The sequence below is a fragment of the Nothobranchius furzeri genome, chromosome 17 (assembly GCF_043380555.1).
Source record: "Nothobranchius furzeri strain GRZ-AD chromosome 17, NfurGRZ-RIMD1, whole genome shotgun sequence".
In the NCBI taxonomy this organism is placed as follows: Eukaryota; Metazoa; Chordata; class Actinopteri; order Cyprinodontiformes; family Nothobranchiidae; genus Nothobranchius; species Nothobranchius furzeri.
The window spans coordinates 45069134-45090160 of record NC_091757.1 but is presented as its reverse complement, the minus strand read 5'-3'; the positions used below and the strand labels follow the sequence as shown (position 1 = coordinate 45090160).

At 41.6% G+C, this 21027-nt stretch overlaps 2 protein-coding genes across 5 annotated transcripts in view; both read right to left on the bottom strand.

The window, feature by feature from the left end:
* Positions 1-110: 110 nt before the first annotated feature.
* On the bottom strand, positions 111-10371 carry LOC107393938 (T-box transcription factor TBX5). 3 transcript variants are annotated; one of them, XM_054731468.2, is made up of 9 exons: positions 10227-10371; positions 7016-7165; positions 6675-6769; positions 6339-6458; positions 4432-4579; positions 3644-3796; positions 2006-2097; positions 1088-1329; positions 111-840 (listed from the first exon to the last, which is right to left on the bottom strand). In XM_054731468.2, the coding sequence occupies exons 1-9, from the start codon at positions 10260-10262 to the stop codon at positions 248-250; spliced, it is 1629 nt and encodes a 542-aa protein (XP_054587443.2). In that variant the 5' UTR covers positions 10263-10371; the 3' UTR covers positions 111-247. The 3 variants fall into 3 exon arrangements, with proteins under 3 accessions (XP_054587443.2, XP_070402193.1, XP_054587444.2); XM_070546092.1 differs by having other exon boundaries at positions 111-837; XM_054731469.2 differs by lacking the exon at positions 10227-10371 and adding an exon at positions 7618-7756.
* Positions 10372-12940: 2569 nt separating this feature from the next.
* Positions 12941-21027, bottom strand: part of plekha2 (pleckstrin homology domain containing A2) — an 11264-nt gene continuing 3177 nt past the window's right edge. For both annotated transcript variants that reach the window (XM_015972578.3, XM_015972580.3), the window contains exons 4-12: positions 20997-21027; positions 20823-20920; positions 19389-19523; positions 19176-19265; positions 19021-19089; positions 18867-18937; positions 18261-18324; positions 13668-13745; positions 12941-13547 (exon numbers count right to left, since the gene is read on the bottom strand). The exon at positions 20997-21027 is cut by the window's right edge and continues 18 nt beyond it. In XM_015972578.3, coding sequence (XP_015828064.3) covers positions 13095-13547; positions 13668-13745; positions 18261-18324; positions 18867-18937; positions 19021-19089; positions 19176-19265; positions 19389-19523; positions 20823-20920; positions 20997-21027 — 1089 coding nt within the window. In that variant the 3' untranslated portion in view covers positions 12941-13094. The remainder of the gene's footprint in view (positions 13548-13667; positions 13746-18260; positions 18325-18866; positions 18938-19020; positions 19090-19175; positions 19266-19388; positions 19524-20822; positions 20921-20996) is intronic.

The window sequence follows — 21027 nt, the reverse complement described above, 5'->3', positions numbered from 1 at the left end:
GAGGACTTGAATCATTCATTTTCACAAAGACACTTCAATACAACTTTGTTGTTCATTGTGCTGCTTAGAAGAAGATGAAGCAAGTCTATGTTCAGTTCTTTGCTCCTTCCAGCAGAGAGAAACCAAAAACACAATGGACAGATGAGACTTTTAACAGTACATGATCACTTTTCACAAAGGTAATAAGTCTGTACATAGTGCAGCATCTCTAAGGAGAGCAGATGAACGGCTGATTGTTGAATGGTTGTTATGAGGCTGCACTCCATTCTGGGACTCCACACCTGAGGTGTGTGTGGGAGTCTAGTGTTTGGTAGAGAGGTGGCGACAGGTTGGGAGTGTAGCGAGGATACTCTCGGAGAGGAGAGCCAAGCTGCCTGCTGGGAATGTTCTGGGAGCTCTGAGACCGAGCTCCTGAGCCTTGGCTCTGGTAGGGATCGTGGGTGATGGGCTCCCCCAGAGGCGGAGAGCTTTTTTGGGCTAAAGAGCTGAGCCGAGAGCCCTGAGGGCTGGAGCTGTAGGGGGGGTGAGGTGTGTAAGGTGGGTAGGGTTCCATGGGAGTCATGGCAGCGGGGAGCGGGCAGGGGTAAGACCAGGATGCACAACTGAACTCATCCATTCTGGTCTCTGAGCTGGCAAACATGCAGGCCTGTCGCTGTCCCATGTCTGAGCTGTAGGGGGAGTCGGTGAGACCCAGGGCAGACAGATTGGGTAAACCTGGAGGAGGTGGAGGAGGAGGGTAGGAGGAAGGGTGGTAGTAGGAGTCCTCCTCGCTTGGCGAGCCACCAGAGAAGGTATTCTTATAGGGATGCTGGTGGTTCCTTGAAGAGCTATTTGGTTCTGCTGCAGACAGACAGAAACAAAACATTAGAAGAATCTGAATGAAGTTTTTTTCTGGGATGCACAAAAAAATGGTCAAATAAAGCAAAAAACATGTAGTTTAACTTTAACAACTAGAATGAGAAAAAAATGACAGAAATGGTGAAAAATGGTTTTCAAGGTCATGTAGGGAAAAATGGGTGTATCGCTTGTGTGTGAGTGCATGCGTGCGTGTGTGCGCGTGCGTGTGTGTGCGTGTGTGTACACAGACCTTTCCTCTTGCTGCAGTGGTAGACCTGTGGCTGCAGGTGTGGATGAGGGTGGCTGAAGTGGGTCGGTGGAGCGCTCAGCAGCTCCCGAGGACTGCCACCATTTATGCCATTCTCACAGCTGTAGGGGGACCCAACAGCCTCGGGGGAGACCCGCAGTCCCCGAGTCTCCCCCCTGAAGGGACTCCCAGCAGAGCAAGCTTTTTGGCGGATTGTACTGCGAGGTACGACAGGGTAATCCTTACTGAAACACACACATGTGGGGGCAATTTTAGGATTACAGCAATAACTTTCCTAAACCTACATGTGTTTTTACTTCTATTAATAGTTTTGTGGATTTTAATTCTTGTTGTTGTTGTTTTCCTCACTCTCTCACCTCATCTGCTCTGATTTCTTTTTTGCTGCATTCCCTGCCCTTTTGGTGAACTTTGTGGTATGTAGGAGACAGTGGGCCACATCTTACTGACTCTTCAGTGAAACACACACACACACACACGCACACACACACAGCCAGTGCTGTTGTGAGATAATTCACCCCTCTAAAAATAAACATCCATCCATGTGTCACTTCAGATAGATTCTCCTCTCCTCTACAACCTAAAAAACTGGGGGAGCTGCATTTTCTTCCTCCACTCTAGGTTTTCTCAGCTCTGAAACCACTTGAATGGAGATTAGTTCAGCACGCGAGCAGACCTCATGTTGGGGTTTTAGCTGATCAGCAGTGACAGCCTAATAGAGCTGCAGATATCGTGTTTATCAGTGCAGAGCTGCTTCTGTTTGTTCAGATGGAGATCGACCTACAGCTGACAAACATCTCCCCTAACCTCTCGGCTCCATTCATCCTCACATCTTAGACCATATGTATGCCATCATAACAACCCTCTCCCAGCTGATGGAGGGAGAGAGAAACAAAAACTCACCCCTGAAGCTTGGCCATGCGATGCAGCTCATTGTCATCGCTGCCTCTGAAACCCTTTGCAAAAGGATTATTTTCTATCTTCAGCTGAGTGATCTGAAGACAAAAGCATAAAAAAACAGATCATGCATACTCAGACACACCAATACTCAAGGATGCATCAAGTTTTCAACAACTTTCCTCATCGATTAGACCAGAGAGCTGTCAGAGGCCCTGCAGATGTTAAAAGCACCCCACTTGGAGCTCTGCACATGCAGCCAGCATTCCCCAGCTGCTGATGCGTCTGACTGAGTGGGACAGCGTCTGCACCAGCTGACACAGAATAAACTGTTTACCCAAACAGTCACAGGATTTAAGGGGTCCAGGCACAAAGCTTTTACAGACCCAAAGCTTTGATGTTCGTCTTCAAAGTTTTCTCACTGATGTAATGGAGGAAAAATTTCATGGTTTGAAGGAATTCTTTTGACTGAAGACCAAGTTCAGCACACGGACAAGCGAGTCAGAATCCAAACAAACTCTAAAGTGATGAAAAAGCACGTAAGTCAAGCCTCAAATGCAAAATAAATGAAAAATTAAAATAAAATTTTAAAACAGATTATATTAAGTGTCATTTGGTGTTCATGCAAGATGGAAAAATGTCAGTTTTATTCTTATCTAGAAAAAAATAACTGTCTAAACATATTATCACTGATAAAAACTTAATAATAATAATATAGTAGTAATAGTAATAATAATAATAATAATAATAATAATAATAATAATAATAATAATAATAATAATAACAATTGTAATTTCACATTAAACCATGTTAAATAGAAAAATGCAGCAACTGTGTTATGGCTGAATTTTAGTTTACTGTATAAATTGTATTTATTTGTACTAAACAGAAAGTTTGTACTTTTTTGTAAAATAAAGGCTGCAAAAATAGATTTTTTTTGTTTTTATTACACGGATGTTTATTTATCTATTTATTGATTGTTGGAAGTTAATAAATAATACTTTGATAAATAAAAAGAGAAAGTTCTAAATTTATTTAACCAAAACTTTAGAATTAAAAGCTACTACAAAACTAATATTTATATATAGCATGTTTTTTTTTTGAAAATTGAAACATAAAAGCTAAAGGTATCACTTGAAAAAATAGTCAGATGAGCGGATCTAAGTTTCAGCAATCTGTCTTTAGATGTCTGGAAAACTGAGTCTGCCAAGATCAAGGGAAAGAAACAGGTCATTAGGCCAATACACACACACACACACACACACACACACACACACACACACACACACACACACACACACACACACACACACCATTTTTATAGGGACACATGAATAAATCAGACGTTGACTTTCTGGATGTAAAATACAACCTACAAAACGTGTGTGTGTGTGTGTGTGTGTGTGTGTGTGTGTGTGTGTGTGTGTGTGTGTGTGTGTGTGTGTGTGTGTGTGTGTGTGTGTGTGTGTGTGTGTGTGACTTTATAGTTAATTTTTAAACATGTTAGTTATGACACAACCTTAGAATAAATAAAAACACTCATCTGTTGACTTCAGTAGACCTTAAGTGTGTAAACATCACTAAAACACTATAATTCTAGTGAGTGTGCTGCTTTTCTCTGATCAACGGCCTGGTGAAGTTTACCTTGTGGTTTTGATACGATGTCACAGCAATGAAGGCTGTCTCTGGGAACACATGAGTGCAGAAAGCTGTGTTTTTGGAGCCAAAGCCGTTGTTTTCATCCGCTTTGACGATGTGAAGTCGAGGCTGGTATTTGTGCATGGAGTTGAGTATTATCTGCAAGGGGACAGACTGAGACAGTAATGCAGGCTCGTCATGGTAACAGATTTGGACTATTTGCACCCATAAGGTCAAATTGCTTTGGTTTTCACATTTTTGTGTTGCTCAAATTGATAGAAGTTTAACAGAAATGCAGATTTTGGGACTGATTTAGTCGTATTAATATGTTTACAAGCCTACAGAAAGTTTCTGAGACCTAGAATGCAGGTCAGACTTTAGGAAGAACTCTGGAGCAAATCTCCTATCAGTTCTTATTAAACAAAATTACTGAATATGGTTTTGGACCAACCTGAAGTGTCAAACTGCACCCTGACCTCAGAGCCTATAATCTGAACTATTTCCCACGACACCGACTCTATAGGTCTCTAATTAGATGAGCCTTTGTGTGTGCGCGCACCGGCGCGAGACCGTTTGTTTAGGGGGCTCAGTTCAATCGCAGTGACGTGTCTGCTGGTGACACGCATGAGCCAATGAACTTTAGATTCACTGAAATTATTAATAGAGATGGTAATTTCCGCTTCTTTTTAGGGCTTTTTTGGTGATTTGCTCAGACTTTGGATGAGTTAAACTAAATTGTAGTTGGTTTAAAATGGTAAAATCAAGATTTTAGACTACAAAAAAGACCCACTCACGTGTCCAAAAGGGTCCAGGTGGTTGTTGGTGAGTTTGAGCTTCTGGAAGGAAACAAGCTGGCGGCTCCAGTGCGCTCCCGTGGCTGGAGAGTCCGGGTGGACGTAGAGCCTTCCAGGCATGGCGGGCTCTGCTTTGCCCGTTATCGACCTATATGAGGCCAAAGGATGCAGCAGAATGGAAACTGATCAGACAGCGACTCTCAGGAGGGTCGCGGTGGTCGTCCGCTCCACCGGACCCCCCGCAGCGCAGCAAGCTGAGGCTAGAAGGCCTTAATGCTGCTTTGGCAGACTCTAAAATGCCGTGGAGTTTAAAATCTGCTGCTATCATTAATGTTAATTTTTATTATGTTTGGTTTGAGAGACGTGTCATTAAAATAACAACAGAGATTTGGAGTTTAATGCTGTTGCGATCGGTGCGTCATGGCGCACGTTGAAGTAGATTAGTTCTTTCAAGAGTTTTAGTTTTGAGGGGTGAACAAAATTCTAAATTTATTTAGGCTATTTTAGCCTGCTGTCATAATGTCTTTAGAGTGTTACAATTGAACGCGAATAAATAAAAATATTCTCCATTATGTGTGGAGGGCATCCGTTTTGGTAGCCTGAGGATCAGGTCTCTGCTTTTTGCAGATGATGTGGTCCTGTTGGCTTCATCAGGACGTGATCTTCAGCTTTCGCTGGAGCGGTTCGCAGCCGAGTGTGACGCAGCTGGGATGAGAATCAGCTCCTCTACATCTGAGACCATGGTCTTGATTCGGAAAAGGGTAGAATGCCTTCTCCGGGTCAGGGATGAGGTCCTGCCCCAAGTAGAGGAGTTTAAGTATCTCGGGGTCTTGCTCACAAGTGAGGGAAAACTGGAGCGTGAGATCGACAGGCGGATAGGTGCTGCGTCTGCAGTGATGCAGGCGTTGTACCAAAGAGAGCTGAGTCAGAAGACGAAGCTCTCGATTTACCGGTCGATCTATGTTCCTACCCTATGAGCTTTGGGTAGTGACGTCACCGAAAGAACGAGATCGCGGATACAAGCTGCCGAAATGAGTTTTCTCCAAGGAGGGGCTGGGCTCTCCCTTAAGAGATAAGGTGAGAAGCTCGGTCTTCGGGAGGGGGTCGGAGTACCCGCTGATCCTCCACATCGAGAGGAGCCAGTTGAGATGGCTCGGGCATCTGGTCAGGAGGCCTCCTGGACGCCTCCCTGGTGAGGTTTTCTGGGCACATGCAACCGGGATGAGACCTAAAGGTAGACCCAGGACACGGTGGAGGGACTATGTCTCTCACCTGGCCAGGGAACGCCTTGGGATTCCCTCAGAGGAGCTGGCCCAAGTGGCTGGGGAGAGGGAAGTCTGGGCCTCTCGCCTTACTGCCCCCGCGACCCGACAAGAATGAAAGTGGATGGATGGATTCTCTATTATGGTCTTGGCTCACCACTTTATTTTTTATTTTCCCCAATAATCCTAAAAAGAGCATGTCTTGCGCCTCGGTGGATGGCCCAACTAAATCGGTGTTCCGTTTGGATTTTCTGTCCTCACGGGATGAATGAGAAAGAGAGAAAGAAAGAGAGAGACTTTAATCCGGTCCATGCCCGTCTGTCCGCTCCGTGAACCCGTCATACTCTGATGTAACCGGCAGGCAGACACGCGAGGGGAAACGAACTAGGCCATCCTCGGTCTGCAATAAGACCCGACCTTTACGCAGCGCAGAGGCAGGGTCGAGTGGAGGGTATCAACCCACACCATCATTTTGTCCAAAAGTACTTCGTTCTGCAGAATATATGAAACTAAGCAGGGGAGATTGTTTATCCAAATGGATTTTAGGCCTTTATTTTTATTTTTATTTACCATAATGCTACTGATTACTCTAAATCATTTATCATGAATATATTCATCTTGGGGCATAATTAATCTGTGACAAACCATTTATTGTCTGCAAACTTGTAGCGATGTTCATCTGCAGGCACGATGTCCATCAGCAGAATGTATTTGGTCTTCGGGTTCAGTCCTGAGACTTTGACTTTGTAGCTGGGAAACATTCTCCTGCAGGGAAAATAGACTTTAGAAACACAAGTTACTGAAAGTCTTCTGCGCCAAATGAGCCCGATCGCCCCGAGGTCTGCGGTGAATGTGTGCATTAAACTCGTCTTGAACGTTGGACGATTCATAAAAATGATTTTTTTTAAATTAATTTTGTGCGGACGCAGAGCGCCGGAACGCTGCAGGCCTTCATAGGCTCGTGACAATTTTAGTTCTTACCTTCCAGCTTTAGTGATGATCATCTCAGTTCCCACCTCGTCAAACTTGGTCCAGAGTTCCCTGTCATGAAGGACAACTTTGATTGCCTCCATCCCCTAGCAGACAAAAATAAACACGTCAGATGATTAGTAACAAAACATTTGAAAAAATGACCCAATTTGAACAGCATTCAAAAAAGATGGAGTAAAATCGTTTTATGCACGTTCCTAAACTCGAGATATATATATTTAAATAAATTATCTCTACAACAACAACAACAACAATAATAATAATAATAATAATAATAATAATAATAATAATAATACATCAGCAGTTAACCCAGGTAAATAATAGATGTTTACATCCTGCTGGCTGGACTGTGGTGAAGCAGCTGCTTTTAGAGTGAAGCCGTGATTTTCTTCTTTAGTCTCTTTTGGAGGCTCCATGCAGTCCAAGTCTGGGTCCGGATGCTCTGCAAGGCAAAACTGATCCCCTCCGTTTGCCATGTCCCACTGGAGAACACACGCACACGTAAACGCACGCAAACACACGCAGAGGCATGACATGCATTTTCTGCAACATAATATTTGTATTTTTTAAAAATATTTTTCGACAATAAGATAATGTTGAGTTTTTCCAGGATAAATCAGTTAACGTGACGTAAATTAATATTTTCTTTAAGCTTCAGAAAGAGAGAAAGTATTTTTGTTAGGATCAAGAGGCCGTGAACGCAACGAGAACCAGAGATTTGGATCAGACACAGATTCAGTGACTCAACCACTGATTCAATGTTGTTGTTTTTTAATTGAGAAGTCTCGTGCTTATTGCCAGATGTTTTTAGGTTATTTTTAACCTAAACACATCTGGTCTCACTGAAAGGGATCAGTTTGTAATCATTATAAAAAGAAAACTGCCCGATCAAAAATTATTATGTTTGTAGAACTTGACCTTTAAAGTTACAGACCTCAAAGCACTCCTCTTCCTGTGGAAAACGCGCTCATCCTTCTGTAAAAGGTGGGCGTCTGACTCGCTTTATAATTAAAAAAGCCAGACGCTCCTCAGTTTCTCCGTCGGTTCTCAAAGTCCCACAAAGCCCAGCGTGATTTTCCCCCTTCTGTTGTTGCGCGCGCTGCTCCTTCCAGATTTGTTGCGAACATTCCGCGTCTTCCCGTCCGTAGTCTGTTTTTTTACAGATGTGGCGGCTGGGGTTTCCCCATCATTTGCTTTCCTCCCTCCATATGACCCATGCGAACCCAGCGGCAGGAGCAGCAGTCCTTATCTGACACTTTCCTCCAAGACCCCTCATTACAAATGGAGTCATGTCCTCCTCACTCCTCCCGCCCTCCCCCTTCTGCTCTCCCCGCACGGTGATTCGTTATCCGCAGCCAAAATGTTGGCTGTGACGCAAGCAGACGGAAAAACAGCAAGGACAGATGATTATTAAATAGCCATGGAGTCTCCACACACCAAATGTGAATCAGTTTCCCTCAAAAGTTAAATTGTTCATAAAGCTGAAAGGAATCAGGGAGTGACGCTCATGTATGAATTGAAAGTAATGAAACGCGTTTTTATTTATTTTTTATTTTATTTTATTTTATTAATTTCGCTGCAACATAGAGAGAATTAAGCCTGATTTCACAAACGCTGATAATTATGACGCTTTAGTGATCTATTAAATCACACAACATGATGTGCACGAGCGTTTACCAAATCTCCCCTCCACCCCTTTGCAGAGGTTCAAGGTATTTGTTTATAGATTACAGATTATAGATTAAGAGGACAGAAAGCGGCGGTGGCATCGGTTTGACGTGAGCGCGCATCGGTTTGACTGGATTACTGCAGATCCTGATAACCGGAGGCATGCAGAGTTGAAAGTTGAAACGGTCGCGGAGGTCATGTCAGATCCCTCTCTCACACATCTCCACCGACGTAATGACGCCACGCACACTTTCGGTTAGCTTTTTTAATATAAATAATCAGATAATCGCTCTGATTAATATTTTAAAAACGCCTAGGCGCTTGTCTCGTGGTTTGTGCCAAAATGTAAATGAAAATGTTCACAAATCAAAGTGATTAATTGGTTTAGAGACTCGCCCAACCACCAACACGAATATTCATATTAAAACACATTTTATTGTGCAATTATTTAAAGCCTTGATGAAACTATCGCGCTAAAACGCACCTTTTACGTGCATTCCCTTGTCGTTTTTGCACCTGCCTTTGCTCACAGGGACTATACGGTCTCAAAGATGAGTCATAATTACGTTACTTACCGTGTTTAGATATGTAAATCCCTGCTGGCAGACCGCAAACACCACAGCTCGGTGCGCAGCAGCGAGAGAGAGCGGAGCGGTCAAATGAGCGCGCCGCCGCCGGGATATACTCGATCTGATGGATACCCTCTGTGCCCGAGAGCGTGCGTCAGAGAGCGCGTATGCCACCACGCGCGCGCGTTCTTGTACACGCAGATCGATCAAGTTTGTGTTTCTTGACTGAAACTAACTTAAGTTCAAAATGCAGTTTTAACCAGGAAAGAACAAGAACATTAAATAATTAGAGCTATTTTGAGTTATGCTCAAACAGCAGAATCACAGAGGAAGAAAATGATGTTTATGTTCAAAGACAAGCTTGCACCTTTAGGGCTTTTTTATAAATTAATTTAGCTGTTTTCTTTATAAAAGTTAATGTTTCCCGCTAGTTGACCCTTTCAGTTTTGGAAACAGTTACAATAACGACTTTAATTTTCTTTAGCCAGCGCAAAGTTTGTTCAGCATAATATAATTACAATCAACAAGAAAACTGAATATATATATATATATATATATATATATATATATATATATATATATATATATATATATATATATACATACATATATATATATATATATATATATATATATATATATATATATATATATATATATATATTCAACTTTACTTAAGTTGTTCAGATAGGGTAAAAGAAATAAACATTTGTGTTAGCTTGCATTGTTTCATAGTTTTTAAATTCAACCCAGCCAAACGACATAATTAAAACTGCAATTAAAAAAACACGACGAGGCAGCTTTCTTTATACTTTCTGATGAGTTCTTATAATAAATAAATATTTACAAAACTTAAGAATTTATAATCTTCTAAGCAGCAATATATTATGGTTTAAAGCATTTTATAGTAAATTACTAAACATTTATGAGATCATGAAAAAATGTAAAAGTTTCTCCTTTGAAATAATTTAGTTTTTTTCTCTTGTTTGTATTTGATCTGAATATTTTTTTGTGCCTAAACTTTCTAAATATGAAAAATTTAGCTTTTCTTCTTTAAAAATATTTACATTCTGTTTTGTTATGTTTAACTCAGTTTGGTGTTTTCTCCCCATTTCGCTTTTCAAATCATCTATCAAGCCTGCATGGTTGTGTGCACGGCAAATTATGTTAAATCTTTCATTTGACTTTATTTCATTGTAAAATGCCATTCGTGTAATTTCAGTTATAACAATGTATTTTATTTTTCTAACTGATCATATTTCTTTGTGTTTAAACTCATTAAGTAAAAAGAATGAATCAGTCATACCTGGAATAAGGTGCCAGTGGTCTCTGGAAGGCTCATTATTGGCCCATCATGGCTTCAGCTGACTGTATCCTCTGTTCTCTGTCTGGAGGAAGTGGTGAAGGGGTCCCAGACCTCCTGCACTCAGCAGGTCTGTCTCACACACCTCCAGCTTGGCCGGAGCGAGTGTGTGTGCATGTGTGTGCGTGTGTGTGTGTGTGTGGCATTAGAGGGCAAGGTCAGCCCATTTCTCTGCAAACAATCACATCACACAGGGCAAAATACATTCCAACCCCCCCTACCTCCTCCTTAGTAAGGTGGCCTGATGTGGGAACAGGGGGGGGAGGGGGGGGGGCAGCAGTCCAGACTGAGTGCTGATGAAGGGAAAGCTGCTTCACATTAAAATCATTTTGGTTTGTGTGTTAGAAAGATGCTGCTCCGCACGCTGCAAGTCAGGTCAGCACTGAATCAGATCACTTAGATGTCAGATCAGAGATCATTTTTACACTTTTAGACTTTCAAGAACTCAAAACATAAACCCATCCCCTTCACTTTGGTCCAATTAAACACCTGCAGCTCCACAACTCTGTAACTTCCTTCCAGTCAGTCCATCACTACAGAGTAAAAAACACCATAGAAATGTTGCAAACCTTGAAAAGGTTGCTTAGATTTCATCAAAGCTCAAACAGAAGTGTGCAGTATTTTCTTAATGTTCTTTCTTCTGGAATAAAAAAACATTAAGCCCAGTTAAATATGGTGGACCACGAGTGGTTAATTCAGCATGATGAGGATTTTCTTATTTAAAAATGTGACTGAAATGTTAGAAAATGTTTTATTTGCCTTTTAAATAAGTCATCTTGTTATAATCAACTGTTCCCAACTGTCTTTTTCAGATGTTCTTTTATCATCAGTTGGAACCATATATGGTGTCTCACACCTCCCTCTAGTGGCCTCCTTCTGCAAAGCAATCTAAAAGGTAAAAAGAAAGAAAGAAGTGAAAGAAACTAAATGAATAATCCATCTTCATGCTTTAATACAACTTTTCTGTCAGTTTATGACTAATAAAAAATTCTGGGAGCACCATTTGCCTTTTGTAACACTTCAAACCGGAGCGAGGAAGTCTGGGCTCATGCTCATCCATGTGGGAACATTAGCATTTAAGGTGAACGGTTCATTTCTGTGCCCTCAGAGCCACCCGTCACTCCCAGGCGTCACGCTGAAATGCTGCGTGACCTTTATCTTATCTTTGTGCACTCACAGACACGAACTGAAACCTTGAAGTCCTCCAGTGAGACACAGCGTTCCCTCTATCCCCATTGATATTTACATCTGTTTCTCAGTATATTAAAGAAGATAAACCAGAAGCTGACCATTTGAATCGACACTAAATCCAGCAGTCTTTTCTTAACCTTACTTCTCTGCTTTCCGCCTAGAGGGGATGCTCAGAAAAGTGAAAACCAGTTTTGGCACAGCTGACATTTCACAAGCACTCTGGGCCTTCTATTCATGAAGAGTTAAAGCATTCAGCGGAGACGTTTTTCTGTCCTGCAGCTGGATTTAAAGGCTGAAGTGGACACAGTCTTTTACCTGATGGACACTGAACGTGTGAAAGACTTCACTTAACGCAGCCTGGGGTTTTGCTAGACCGGCACATGAATTCACGCTGGAGTTTGCATGTGTTTAGGGTGACAGGGTCAAAGGGCAAATCTGTTGGTCGTTCTTTTGCCCTTTAGGGACGAAACACATAAAGGTCTTAATGCCTTTTGCTCCATCAGAGAAATCCACTTTATAAAACACAAGAAACTTTGGTCTGATGTGCTCACTGACTCAAATGTCAGAGAGTGAAATGTGTGATGAAAAAAAACCCATCAAATTTCAGAATTTATAAGAAAAGGGCCAAATAAAACAATTATAAAGACATAATTTAATGGATAAGTGGACAAAAACGACACTTGGGCAGACAAGTACACTCAGCTTCATAGAACTGAGCAGGACTAAACAAGATACCACGTGAACGGAAACTACTGGTGGAACAACACTGTGTGTGTGTGTGTGTGTGTGTGTGTGTGTGTGTGTGTGTGTGTGTGTGTGTGTGTGTGTGTGTGTGTGTGTGTGTGTAAGCTGTAGTTGTCTGCTCTAACAGAAAAAACACACAAAAACAAATGAAAAAAGTGCAGAATTATAGTTCATTCACCAAAGAAAGTAGTGGCAAAATAATACATAACGCTGCAGTGAGACCACCACATTTACAAAGATGGCGACATGTTTTACATCAAGTACCGCGTCTTTGTGCCGAGCTGAAACCTTCCTATGAACTCACAGTTTGCTGAAGGGAGTAGCAGCTCCAGATCAGAACATGGAGATGCCTGTTACATGAAGTTTATGCGAGGTTTGTCAAAATAATGTGTTTTTCAGAAAAGAGGGAATGAATAAACACCGAGTGAGGTGACAGAAACTCTAAAATGTGAATTAAATTACAGATGAAATGAAGAATCTACGGATACAAGTTGCTGAGAAGAAGTCTTTGAGCTTTAAGCGGAGGGTGGTTCTTTCCAGGTGGACACAGATAAGTGCAAAAAGATGAACACATGTGCCATCAGTTTCAATTCTACAACTTATAATTTTCAAGTTTTCAAAGGAAGTTGCTCTAAAACATACAGAAGAATCTTTTCACAGACCTGCAACCTACAAACACTGCCTTCCTCAAGCATCCTTCATCTGCACTGGCTGCTGCAACACCAGCAGAGGGAGCCAACATCTCACCAAAGCTTTGAAGCAGGTGGACATACACTGTCTCTTCTTCATCAGTACCAGTCACATTCATCATCATCATCATCATAAACGGGTACCAGTACTCGAGTCCATTCAGGAGTCTGCAGGGACGGTGCTGAACTAAACATCCGATGTGCGAATGCCGTCCTCATCCAGGCTGTAGGGGAAGCTGCAACCGCTGGGAGGCTGAGGCGTGGAGCGGTGCCTCCTCCGCCCAGTGGCAGCATCTGCTGATGCCGTGAGGATCCCCAGCCCGCTGGTCGAAGGTATTTGAGACGTGCCGGGGCAAGGGGTCGGGGTGGAAAGGGAGTTTGATGAGGAGGAGGTGGAGGAGGAGGAGGTGGAGGAGGAGGACAGGGAGGGGAGAGTGGGCAGAGAGCTAAATGCGCTGTCTTCATTCTCCATGTCCTGGATGGAGGGCTCACACTGGGGGACGGGGGTCCAGGGTTGCCAGCCCGGAGCCATGGAGCAGGACTTCATCAGCGGGGGCCTGTGGTCATCGCTCTTTTGACGAGATGCACAGGAGGCGTTGTGACTCTGATAGAGAGAAGGGACGCGTTTAAATGGGCCGCCCTGCAATTAGAGAGATAAAGCCATTATTAGTAAATTTCCTATAATTATAAATGACTGCAAAAAGTGATTTGTTCAGTTCTGGTGTGATGCTCTAAAGAGAAAGGCAGAAGACTGATTCACCCTCAAGGGGCCTCTGAATTCCTGGATCTTCCCCTCAATGTCTCTGATCCAACCACGCATGTCCTCTGGAGAGTCTGTCTGCAGAGAAAACCAAATTCAGAAAGAAAATTAACTTTAATACCAGAAAACTGAAGAACACTAATGGTGCTGGTCATAAAATTAGAATATCACAGAACTGTTGATTTATTTCAGTAATTCCATTCAAAAAGTGCAACGTGTATATTAGATTACTCCACTCAAATGTTTATTTTAATTTTGATGATTATAACTGATGACTAATGAAAATCCTAATTTCAGGAACTCAGAATATTAGAATATCAGTTCTAATGCAAAGAAGGGGCAAGACCCAAAAGGTCATTGCTAATCTTTCATACAAGTTTTAGCTTTTGAATGGAGCTACTGAAATAAATCAACTTTGTTGTGATTTTTTCATTTAATGACCAGCACTTGTAGACTCGAAGAGTCTAATCAGCATGTTTTTTCTTAAGATTTTTGCCCAAAGATAAATAAAAATGTACAAAAGTATGTTTGAGATTTTTGTCAAAACTTGAGAATGCAGTTTGGTAAATTTAAGGCAATTGTGTGTTGTGCTTTGTCATATTTTATAACATACTTTTGTTGGTGTTGCTGTTTGAAGGTTACAGGTGGAATAACCTAATTAAAAGAAAACCCTAATAAAAAATCTCATTTTTGTCGCCGATGACATTTGAAACTAACCAAAACACACATTTTGTTTTAGAATATTCACAATTCCCTTTACAATAAACTTTTTATATGAATAAAAGTTTTAATGTTTCATGACCTGAATGCAAAAAAAAAAAATTAAACTGAGACTGAAGCTGAGAAGAAAAACCTCAGCTAATAAATTAAAGAAATACTTAAACTGCTTTTTTATAAACTTCTGATCCAACAAAAAAAATCTTTCACTCAGTAGGTGTTAAAGTATACATAAATAAACAAAAAAATCTGCAATTTCTTTTCAAAACTTGAAAAGTAGCTGAATGAAGTTATTGTGAAAGTATTTAACTCCTTCTAGTGAATAAATCTTCAGTTCAATCTCACGTGAAATCAAAATCCCTATCTGGGATTCAGAATAATCACTTCACAAGCATTTTCATCAAAATAAGTTAATTTAGGTCAAATGTGTCATTGATCCGTGAATTTATTGAAATAATTTTCAGCATTTTTAAGATTAATTTGCATTGTGTTAAAATATGTTTTCTTCTCTTTTTGTACCAAGTAGCAGAATAAATCTGAAATATGGTTAACAAAATACATAAAAACCCGTTCTATTATAAAAAGAAGTGATTCAAATGATAATTTAAGTGTTAATAATTAACCTTTTCACACTATTAATTTTAAATATGAGAACAAATTAGCTTTTACTTTAAGATAGTTTTTTACAATAACTTCTATATTTTTGTTTTATTTGTGTTTTTCACTCTTTACAGCTAAATAATCAAGTGTTTGTGCTCACAACCTGTCTCTTTCTCTCCCAGCACTTCCCATCGGAGCCGAGCGACCCTCACGTCTCAGCAGTGTTGGGAACGTTACTTTAAAAAAGTAATTAGTTATAGTTACTGATTACTTTGTCAAAAAAGTAACTTAGTTACTAACTGAGTTACGAGATTATAAAAGTAACTAATTACCAAGAAAAATAACTACTTAGTTACTGTTTTCATTAAAGAATGCAAGAAAAAATGGGTTCCCCCTCTTAATTAAACTTACTCAAATTACTATAAATTACTACAATAGTGAAATATAAATGACTAATGACTGGAAAGTAATAAAATGTGTGTCCAAATGTTTTTTTAGAAACCTGAATAATTTAAATAAATAAGCACATAACAGGAGGAACTACTAACAGGAACATTACACTAAAAGGTCACTGTGTGATATTTAACAAGACCCCAATCAGCTAAAATTTATACCGTAAATCCTCTAATACAGGCCCGGGCCTGTATTTGACTGAAGCTCATCAAGCTCCAGGCCTTTATTGGAAGGAGGGCCAGTATTGGAGGCAGGCCTCTATTTCTATTTGAGCAAAATGAAGTAATGGTTCGCTGGAGTTTTTGACAATTAAAGTTGCGCCCACATTTTCAAAGTTAAACACATTTCTTTTAACAATGGTAGTTTCTGCTTCAGCCCTCTCCCCCCTCCCCCTGCGCAGCAGCCGCAAACTCACTGATGCACCTGCAGCCTCTCGGAGTTCCTGCTGCTCTAAACATTAAAATAATTATTTCATTTTCTGTTCCTCACTTCTGATAACCTTCAATGGTGTCTGTTTGTTGCAACCACCAGGTACAAAAACTAACTTGTTTTTATTTGACTATTTTTCTGTCCTGCCTGTTTATTATCTTCCTGCATCTCCTCTCAATCCTAAAGAAAAACTGCTACCTGGGTTCATATATATTCACCTTATAAGTTACCTTTGAACTGCAGTTCTAAAAGATCTACCGACCGCAAAAACAGCGGAGTGCTCGCTGCTTGGTGGCCGCGTGATCGGTGCGTCACCGGATGACAAGGTGATGCGCCCTGCTCCACAGCCAAACGCATCAGGCGCAAATAAAAGACAGAAAACATCAAAGGAAATGAACCGACATGAACGATCGCGTGTTAAATGTGGTGACACCTTATTGTTACTGTGGCCGTGCTCAGGAGGCAGATCTACCGACCGCAAAAACAGCGGAGTGCTCCGAGCTTGAAGGGCGCATCAGTGATCGGTGCGTCACTGGAGGACAAGCTGATGTGCCCTGCTCCACAGCATGCAGCGAAACACATCAGGCGCAAACAAAAGACAGAAATCTTTAAAGGAAATGAACCGAAATGAACGATCGCGTGTTAAATGTGGCGACACCTGATTGTTACTGTGGCCGTGCTCAGGAGGCAGATCTACCGCAAAAACAGCGGAGTGCTCCGTGCTTGGTGGGCGCACCGGAGGACAAGCTGATGTGCCCCGCTCCACAGCATGCAGCGAAACACATCAGGCGCAAATAAAAGACAGAAATCTTTAAAGGAAATGAACCGACATGAACGATCGCGTGTCAGTACCGACGCTCTGGCACAGCCTCCGCATGGTTAAAGTTACCCTCGCGGTCTATCACTGGCAAATCAAAAGTGAGACGATGACACAACCGCCCCCCGTACTTGCTTGTTACCACATTCCACCTGGCCACAATAAGAGACCAGGCCTTTATTCACCACCGCCGACTCCGACACCGGCCTAAATTGGAGACCCGGCCTTTAATTGAATACCGGCCTGTATTAGAGGATTTATGGTAATTGGAAATAGAAACACCTGTAAAGGTTCCAGAGCCTTTAAATGGTCTCTCGGTCTAGTTAAATCACAGAAATAAATGCAATTTTGCACAGCATTTTAATTTTTCCAGCTTCACATAATTGTGTGTTTTAGTAGCATTTCTGTTGCTGCTAATCTAGTAATGGTTAAATAAATAAATAAAAATCATTTAAAATGACACTAGAAGAGGCACAAGCCTGATGGAGGACTTACATTTACTAACTTGGGTCAGACCCAAACACAGAAGAGCTGAAGCTGGGTGGTAAACACACACAGGTAGTTCTAATAACACCTGAGCTCCATGACGTCTGAGACTGATGCATCAGTGTTACAGCGGGACTAAAGACATAATCAGAAACAGGTTACAGCTGGATGATCTAGGAAGGCAGAAGATTGGGACTTCTGAGCGGTGAACAGGTGAGCGGACCTTCGGGACGTCCCGCTGTCACGCTAAGAAGGACACGGCTGCAGATCCACACCTGCAGCCGTAGAGTATTCATCACGTCTTCCTCATTCTTGATGCGCGTGGATGAAAACATCTGCCTCTTTAGCTCCTGATCAGGTGATGACAGCTTCAACACACCGCGCCGCTTAACGCACGCATATTCTTTTGATAAAAGAAGACGGTAATTATTTAGTTTGCTCGTTACTGAAAAAATAAATTTTTTTTATTAACGTGGTTATTTTAAACTGCGTTATTCCCATCACTGCTCTGTTGGGTCTGCAGCAGGCAGCGACTGAGACATTGAGAACACTGAGGGTCTCCACCCACCCGGCCAATCATCATCGTGTTTGTAAGCGCGTTACCGACACCTCTCTCTCCCTGGCTGCAGCTGAAGTGTGGCGGTCAGAAAGCCTCACACTGTTGCTCAACGTTCGACAAGCACATAGTAACGCACAACCTTCCATCCCCAGTAACGGTAACGGCGTTGTAACAGTGGGAAAAGTAATTAATTAGATTATTCCGTTACCCAAAAAAGTACGCTGTTAGTAGCGCCGTTATAGTTAAATGCCGTTACTCCCAACACTGCGTCTCAGTCAGCTGTCCTCCCAAGGGGAGGAACAGGATGCTGTTGTTGTTATGGTAACAGATGGCTGAATCTCTGTCACCAAAACAAAATGTTCAGGGCCACTAAAAACAGAGCCTGGGGTCACACATCAGCAGCAGAGCATTTAGAGGAAAACAAGCTCAAAACATCAACACAAATCCACCTGGGAGTGCCTAATCGGTTTTAATCGGTTAATATTACAGAGGAGTTCAAAACCAAAGATTCAGCAAAGTGAAGGAGTTTTACCTGGATGTAGAAGGTTCTGGAGTTGGTGATGATCTCAAATAGGTTATCTCTAAGCAGGAGGTCCCTGACGACACACAAATGTAAAAAGATGTTATCCTCATTAATGAATGAAAGAAAACACATTTAGATTGATGTTTCAGTTCTTACACATTTAGTTTTATAGAAAATAACATCATGTTACACTGAACGGCTCAAATTAACAAATGTTTTGTGACTGAGGCTCAAATTTGAATAATAAATAGCAAATCTTGAGAAATTTCCCAATTCTAAATGTTGGCTTGTAAAAAATCCAAATTGCACCTAATTTCTTTAAGTAAGTTTGGATGAAGCTTTAATTATGAAGCAAGACATTAAATCAGTATTTGTTGACATTTTAAAATGAATCTGATCTTCGAATCGTGACTCAGGCTTGAATCATGACTTTAAACTAACATCTGTGCAACACGTGTCGAGCTTCATCCTGCACTGAAGAGCAAACTTGATGAGAGCTTAAATGGACTGGATCTGCTACGACAGAATTTTTTCTACGTGGATGATCTTCTAGTCTTTCCTCCATCTTGGTTTTCCTCAAACAAGGGGGAGACCATTCTGACTCGCATGACTCACCCTGACTTGACGAGACATTCGTGGACCTTCTGAATGTCTCGTAGTGAAATAGCTCGTAGAGGCTCCTTGTCCTGAGACACAGGCAGACAAAGGCCGCTGTCAACAGAGAGCATCGAGCAGAGACGGTAAAAACAAGAAAGGTCTTCCTTCTCACCGTCTCAGACTTATAGTAGCTGACTGCGTTGTCATTCAGGGTGAAAAACCGCCTCTTCCAGCTCTTCCTCTACAAGCACACACCGTGTTGAACTTTCCACTCAGCTGGGGTTTTTATTCAGGCAGATTTATTCTGTCACAAAGCTCAGCTCTCACCACATTTCCTTGTTTAACACAGTAACCACATCTCAACACGCCGGGTCTGTTTCCCTTCCTCTCCTTTACTTCAGCCTCTTCGCTTTCGTTCTGAAACACACCGTTGCCATGGTTACTGTATCCACCATCATTAAATACTAGGTTTTAATCTCATATGTGTTTCTCCAATCATCATTTTAGATGCCAGGTGAGCTTTAGCTTCCTCTGCTGTACCTGGATGGGGGTGTGCACCACCACGCCGCCGATGATCTCCGTCTTGTAAGCCTGCTGTCTCTGCCCACCCCGAGATTCACTGATCACAGCAGTCACATCAGGTCTGGGGGGCGCTGAGGTGCAGGGCTTAGGAACCTGTAAAAATGTGGGACAATGACACGGATGTCAGCATTTAATAAGGAAACTAACATCAATTAAGCTAAGGTTTAAAGTTTATAGTTAAAAAAGTCTAAATATTGTTTAAAATAAATTCCAATCTGAATTATTGCTTAGATACTATCTAGGATGTGTCATTTTAAGTCATTAAGCAAACTTACGTCCAAGAAATAAAAAGAGATGGGAACAGATCAGGTTTTCTGGGTCATAATACAAGACATAGATATCAAATTCTGGGACTTTGTAAAATAATAATTATAAATAAATAAATAAATTACATGTACTATACCACATTCTTGAGTTTTTTAATAGTGGTCTTCTAAAGAGGATTTCTTGGTTTCTGATCATCTCTGAAGTTGGACTTGAATTTAACTCGGATGTTGATGTCATGCTAAATTATAATTTTTTTTCAAGGCTTCTTGCAAGGTTTACAAGAAAAATGTGTTAAATGAACCAAAATTGAATCACATGTTAAAAAACAATTTCAGAAACTAAAATTAAGCCGATTAAAAGCTGATTTTTTTTCTGCTCAGGGCTTTTTACGCAGATCCCATCAGAAATGATGCCAGCTTTGTGGCTATAAGTTTTTAATAAACTATTTTTTTATTGCTGCATTAGTAATTTCACTCTCAGCTGATAAATTCCTCTTTAAAGAAGACAAAAATAATCAGGACACTTAAGGCACTAAATTTACACCCCGTCCACTTCATTTCACACAGTTTTTCATTGAGACCAAAGAAGTTTAGAAAAAATAGCAGCAAAGTCACATAAGCCCCCCCCCCCCCCCCCCCCCCCCCCCCCACACACACACACACACACACACACAAACACACACACACCGCCCAACCCTCTCGCTCTGACAGGGACGTGAAAGAGAGAGAGCAGCGCTGCTTCCTGTGTCGGTGAGCAGGTGATGGGGAGGAACACTCCTCTGTGTCGCCCGCTGCACCGGTGCATGAGGCATCTGGACGTCAGCGTCAATACACCTCAGCTGGATACGCAAATACCATGCAAATGTGCAACTAAATTTTGTCACCTTCACCACAGTGACGTTTGTGTGAGTGCGTGCTATCTCTCGATTTCTTACACATTCACAATTTCCCCATTCACCAACTCACCAACTGTGACAGGCGGTATCTGTAGGGTAATGTGCCGTTTTCTGCACAGACCGGTCCTCGGCACTCAGCTGGACACTAATTCCTCCATCAATAACTACCTTTATCCCCACAACCAGAGGAGATTTGGTTATCCCAGCATGCATTTGTGTGCTGCACTCACAGTGATCTTGCTGGCTTTGTTGAGAGCAGCAATCCAGTCCTTCATGTCAGTCGCATCATTGGCCTGAAGGAAGTACCGCCGTGAAACGGCGTTTATGACTGCAGGAACAAGGACAATTTTAGATTATTTTATGCATGTTACATCGCACAAGCCTGTGTCATCATCAAAGCTCACCGAAGCAGAACTCAGTCTTGGGTTTTTGCTT